The following is a 5558-nucleotide window of genomic DNA, read 5'->3' as shown; positions in this document are numbered from 1 at the left end:
CTTTAGCTAATGGGGCCTCCTGCTGTCGCCGCACTGCCAGAGCACAATTTCTGTTCTCATCCTGAAGCAAAGTTCTTAACCTGAGGTACTATTTCTGGGTTAGCGGAGTCTGTAACCTGAAGCGTGTGTAACCTGAAACGTATGTAACCCGAGGTACCACTGCATAGCCATTGACACACTGCATAGCCGTTGACCCTCCAAAGGTCCGTATTTTCCAGGGACACCCCAGATTTAGAGAAGCTGTCCCGGTTTCTGATTTGATCCTGGAATGTCCCACTTTTCCTTAGGATGTCCCTATTTTCATCGGAGAAATGTTGGAGGGTATGAAAGCTCTGCACAGAAAACTTGACTCAGTAATAGTTGATTACGACGTAGCTTGAGCACTTGTGTCAATTATCAACAGAGATTTCATTACAGCAAAGTTATTTCACTGATGTAAATAACTCCTGTTGCCATCACACATCGTTCGTATGGCATAGCTTCAGTAGCAAGTACAGCAGAATGCGTTTACACAACCGACTTTTGCCTATAAGTTGTTGTGTGTATGATGAAACCGTAGCCAAATCTTGTTGTGTCAACAGCAACACTGAAAGGTTTTGCATGGTCAGTGCCTCTGCCATACCTTATACAGTTAAAGCAAATACCAAGAGGAACTATGGAATGTCATTCACATGACCACGCTTAGAAACAGAATGTTTCAAATTCCATTGGCTGGGCAGCAAGTTATCTTTGTTCCAAAATGCAACCAGCCTTTCAGCTCTGCGCACTGAACAAAGGCATGGGCAGCAAATGATATCATAATGTCTCAGATGCCTGTATCACAGTGTTCTTGTGCTGGACTGGGTGTGGAACTAAAAAGGCAACTTGTGTGCTACCAGTTCCCTTACAGGCATCTAATGCCATTTATGCCTTCGACAATGTTCTTAACGCTGCCACTTGGAGGCAGCTGGACTTTAAAACAAATGAATTATTGCAGACAAATGTGGCTGTCCGATTCAAAACCAAGGTGAAATGCAAACTGGCTACTTTTTTGCCACTTTTTTGCCGAGTGACCACACTTTTAGCAACATTTCCCCCCTTCCTTTAGAGAGGAAAAAAACCCCCCTGTTTTATTCATTGAAATAGTGCATGTAGACAATTGGGAAACTGAAATGACGGCTTCTTTTGTTCCAGCATATGGCAGACAGACAAGAAGCCGACAGCTTGAGGCAGATGCAAGCTATTGGCACTCCATCTGCATATTTCCAATGCAATTGTGTCTGGGGTTTGAGGCTGAAAAGTCTGGATCTTAAAAAGAAAAAGGAAAAAATCTAGACTTGTACAGGGTAGAAAGTGACTGAACAAAATGTAACAGTGGCTCGTGAAATACATAGTTTCTCCCAAAACTTTTAATCATAGCAGCTGAATGTTAGAGGCAAGTAGCTTTGATACCAATACTAAGCATCGGAAACTGTACAACTATTTTTGTGGTTTTTATTATTTCAGCTTTTCAATGTTCAGCTGCCTAGGAACATGTGCTGTGTCTTTTTAAGTGCATGACAAAAGACCATTGCCCAGAGCAGAGCTTATTAAACATGCAGCTCTTCAGTCTTGCAAGCTGTTGCGATAAACAGCTGTTGCCATGGGTTGGGTGAGAGGTCAAGTCATTTCAAATAGAAGTCATATACCCTTTTGTCCAGCCAGCATCAGTGGGTCAGATATTTTCAGCTGATAAGAGATCTGTGGGCCACTCACATTGTCGTTTTGGCCAGTAAATTTTTACTTTTACCTACTCAAGCTAAACCATATGCATCTTTTTAATGACAAACTTGCGTAAACCACAGAAAGGCAGCCCAGGGAAGTGTGTTGATTTCTATGGCATACACATCAACCGTTAAGTGCCTTTACAGGCACATGTTGAAGATAAAGCCACACGCAATTGTAAAAAACCCAGGCGACTGTGCTTAAGTCCACTTTAAGTGCACGTAACTGTGTGTTAAGATTGTGACCCAAGCATTGCTTCTCTGCAGTACCTTTAAGATGACTTAAACAGCCCTCTCCGCATTCTGTTTACAGCCCATTTATATATTTTACTCCACTGACTGTAGTTTTGGATTCTTCCCCCACCAGCTGGCAAGTAAGACCACCACCACACGAAAGTTGGTTATCAAAAAATTTATTACAAATGTGTTAAGAATTTCAATAGCAGCATGAATTTCAGTTTAAAAGAATTATTGCAAGATTGGTTATCAATGCAGAATATAGTCCAAAAGACCTCCTCCGGTAGCTCAATCTGCATCAAAATCTCTGCAGAAATGCAATCGTACCAATGTCTTTTAAGAGTCCAGTCTCTTGGGGAAGGGGCTGGATGCCCCCCACCAGCAGTTTCTTGTTACAATACTGTGTCCATTCCTGCCCTTTCACCTATGTCCAGTTTTCAACTTTCGCTCTGGCTTTCTAACATGAACATTCCACCTGACCTGGAAACCTGCCACAGTTTTTTTTCCCCCACTCTCTTTTCTTCTGCTCCTAAAATAAAAACTGCAGTTCTTCTTCAGCTCCACAGATATGCCAGCTTCTCCAGCGCTGCAGCATAGCGGAGAGTCTCACTGCTGGTACAATCCACTCGCCTTTGCTTCTCTCTTTTTTTTTTCTCCCCACAAGAATCCACCACGTGCTGTGTCTGAGCGACTTAATCCAAGCTGTTGACCGGGCTAATCTCCAGAATCAGCCACTTGCTGGGTTGCCCAGATGTGCAGCTCCAAGGTGATAATGCAACAAAAAGGTTTCAACCTCTCCTGTGCACTGGCTACGTCAACACCGTCACCATCACTCGGGCAGGGTGATGTTGGGCACCCAGTCGTTGACATTTCGACTCTCTTCGCAAAACAAGTTCAGCTTGTCTAAGGCTGGGTCTTTCCAGGCATCCTCATTGGGATTCTGCAATAAAGAGAACAAAGGTACATGAGTGAAAATCACAGTCCAAAACACAATACAACAGGAAACTAAATCTGCTCACTGCTATGGAAAACAAAGCAGGCTATATATATGTCCAAAATTGCCACAACAGGGCTACTAATTCCTGAGGTACCAATGAAACACACTTTAGGAGATGTGCTTCCTTGGGAATGGGCCACCGGCAGAAGCACTTAAATCATGTCAGTGGCAGCTATTTGCTGGCCTAAGGTTGCTCTGGCACTATTTTGCTAACAAATGTGCTGCCTCAAAGAGATTCACAGGAGAAAATCCTGCCCGATGCCCAAGCGTTAAAGACAGACATGGCATGCTATGGCATTGCACAGAATAAAAGTGGGGCTTGCCCCTTAAATGGCGCTGAAAACTCACCGTGATGAGGATGCAGTGGAGGTCTCTGGGCTCCCCGGCCTCCTCGCTGGCGCCCACAATCGCGGCCAGCTTCTGGATGTCGTTCACGCGCACAATGTCAATGTCGTTCTCGCAGCAAAAGGCTTGGATGAGAGTGAAATGGATCTGCAGGGCGATGTCGCCCTCGTCTTCCTCGTCCGCGGCCAGCACGCAGAAAGCGACCGTGTCGGGATCACTGCAGAGAGAGGGAAGGAGGAGAGCTTGCGATTAGCCACTTTAAAAGCGGAGATTCTTGCAAAAAAATAAAATAAAGCGAAGAGCTGTGCACTTTCTGCACTCTCTTCTTCCCGCCCGGATTCCCTCCCTTTTCCTGGTGTTGCGCAAGGCATGCAAAACAACAGGCGCGGTGCAAATGCTCAGATACTTACACATTCATCAGTTTTGCGGATTCGTAGACGCCCGCGGTGAGGCAGCCGCGGCGCTGCGACGAGACCAGCAGCTCCTGCAAAGCTTTGCCGGCCTTCTGCATCCGGTTGCCGGTGGCGGCGCTGCTAGAGCTACTGCAAACGACAAGAAGAGGGCAAGTGCCGTCAGTCGCGGGGAAACCTTTCCTGGCTTGCATTTCCAGCCCTCCAGCCATCCATCCATCTATCCATCCATCCGGCGGTACCCAAGCCGCGCGCCCGCCTCCCTCCGCGCGAGACCCTTCCATCATAAGCCGCCTCCAACCACCAGCCCATCTTCCCCATCCCGGGCTGAGCCTCTGCCCGGCGGATAGTTACCTGTCGCTAGTTTCCGGCATCGTCTCCTGCCCGTGAATTTCCTCCAAAGTCATAATGGTCCGAGACAGGCAAAAAGCGGAAATCCCCAAACAAGAAATGTTTCAACAACAGCAAAAACCAGGCACCCAAAAAGTATCCACACAAAGGGAAAAGGTTCTGCTCGGCGGCTGAAAGATCTCTCCCGGAAAAAAAGGAAAGCGATCGGAAAATATAGACAGCTAAGCACCGAAGCTCTCAGATCTCTGCTCACTCTTAAAGTCCCCAGCGAAGTGTGAGCTGCCAGGAGCGCTGCGCGCCCTATTTATACGCTGCGGAGCTTCTGTGCCGGCAGCTGCTGGAATCTCGGCGGCGCTGATTGGCCAGGCTAGGGGTGTATTGTTATGCTAAGCAGGCGCTGGGGAGAAGCCGGCTCGTGCCAGGAGGCCACGTGGGAGACCGGGGGGGGGGGGGAGAGAAAGAGAGAGACCGTAGCCGTGGGGTGGAGGGGGACGGGGCGAGGGGCGAGAGGGGGATTACAAAGCCTCAAATCTGCCACTGCTGCTTTTGTTGTGATGTTACTAGGCAGACTGCAGAGCCGGCGTGCTTGATCTTTTAAAGGGGGTTGGGGGGGATGTTGCTTCAGATGTGCATCTTTTTTGGAGGGGTGTGTATATATACATATATAAAGCTTTTTGCAAACTGTTGAAACAAAGAGAGCTTAAGCAACGCAGTAACTCCACTTGTGCGCAAAGAAAAAAAATCATTTTACTGAAAATGCATCCCCAGTGTGGTTTCTAGGAATCGCTCCCCCTGAGTTTCTACTTTTGCAGCTCACGATCTGCTTGAAAGGACTTTGGCCTTATTATTTTCATTTCATTTCTGCAGAGCGGACCCCCCTCCCCAAGCGTGCCCGGCTGCCAGCAAACAAGGCACAAAGCAGGGGTCCTGCAAAGTTCACCCGGGCGAGGGGGGGCCCTGTCCTGCGCCTGCCTCATCAGCTGCTGCGCGGAGCAGATTGTGGATGGCACACGCTGCTCGTTTGCATTTCTATGGAGAGGCGCACAATAGGCGAGGTCTGGCGTGTGGCAGTTTGGAGCGCACACAATCGGCGCTTTCTCCCCATTGCTGCACTGTCCACCTGCCACTGGGGCGCGGATTTGCTTTTGGCCGAAGGCGGCGGCGAAGGGGGGGGGTGGCACACACAAAGGCCTGGCTCTCTTGTGTCGCCCAATCTGTTCTTGCTGATGAATGTCTCCACTGGCGCACGCTTCCAGTGTGCAATTGAATTTGGAGGCTTTCGAAGCACGCGATCGTCTCCTTTTCTCCAAAGGGGCCCCCATTCTTCCTTTGTTTTAACCCTTCCGAGAAGCTTCGCTACATTGCGGGACACTGCCCCGGCGGCCTAGGCATGTGGCCAGCTTGGCCAGGCCAATCCGGAGTCATCAAGTTTGTGCTTGTTCCTGCCTGGGAGGCGCAAATGACCAGGAGCGCCCA

General features: G+C 48.6%; 1 protein-coding gene across 1 annotated transcript; it reads right to left on the bottom strand.

Annotated features, from left to right (window-relative positions):
* Positions 1 to 2139: 2139 nt before the first annotated feature.
* GADD45G (growth arrest and DNA damage inducible gamma) lies at positions 2140 to 4367 on the bottom strand. The gene is made up of 4 exons (XM_083703798.1): positions 4086 to 4367; positions 3732 to 3863; positions 3325 to 3538; positions 2140 to 2919 (listed from the first exon to the last, which is right to left on the bottom strand). Exons 1-4 carry the CDS (start codon positions 4136 to 4138, stop codon positions 2809 to 2811), a joined length of 510 nt encoding a protein of 169 aa, XP_083559924.1. The 5' UTR covers positions 4139 to 4367; the 3' UTR covers positions 2140 to 2808.
* Between the last annotated feature and the right edge of the window lie 1191 nt (positions 4368 to 5558).

This window comes from Podarcis gaigeae (genome assembly GCF_964106915.1).
Source record: "Podarcis gaigeae genome assembly, chromosome: 11".
Classification (NCBI taxonomy): domain Eukaryota; kingdom Metazoa; phylum Chordata; class Lepidosauria; order Squamata; family Lacertidae; genus Podarcis; species Podarcis gaigeae.
This window is presented reverse-complemented; position numbering and strand designations above follow the sequence as displayed.

Bases quoted from the DNA above. Each gene is read 5' to 3' on its own strand.
- GADD45G (XM_083703798.1), bottom strand. From the start codon at position 4,138: ATGACTTTGGAGGAAATTCACGGGCAGGAGACGATGCCGGAAACTAGC. The intron at 3,864-4,085 runs GTAACTATCCGC...TGTCGTTTGCAG, and splicing joins ATGCCGGAAACTAGCGACAG to TAGCTCTAGCAGCGCCGCCA. The intron at 3,539-3,731 runs GTAAGTATCTGA...CTCTCTCTGCAG, and splicing joins TCCGCAAAACTGATGAATGT to TGATCCCGACACGGTCGCTT.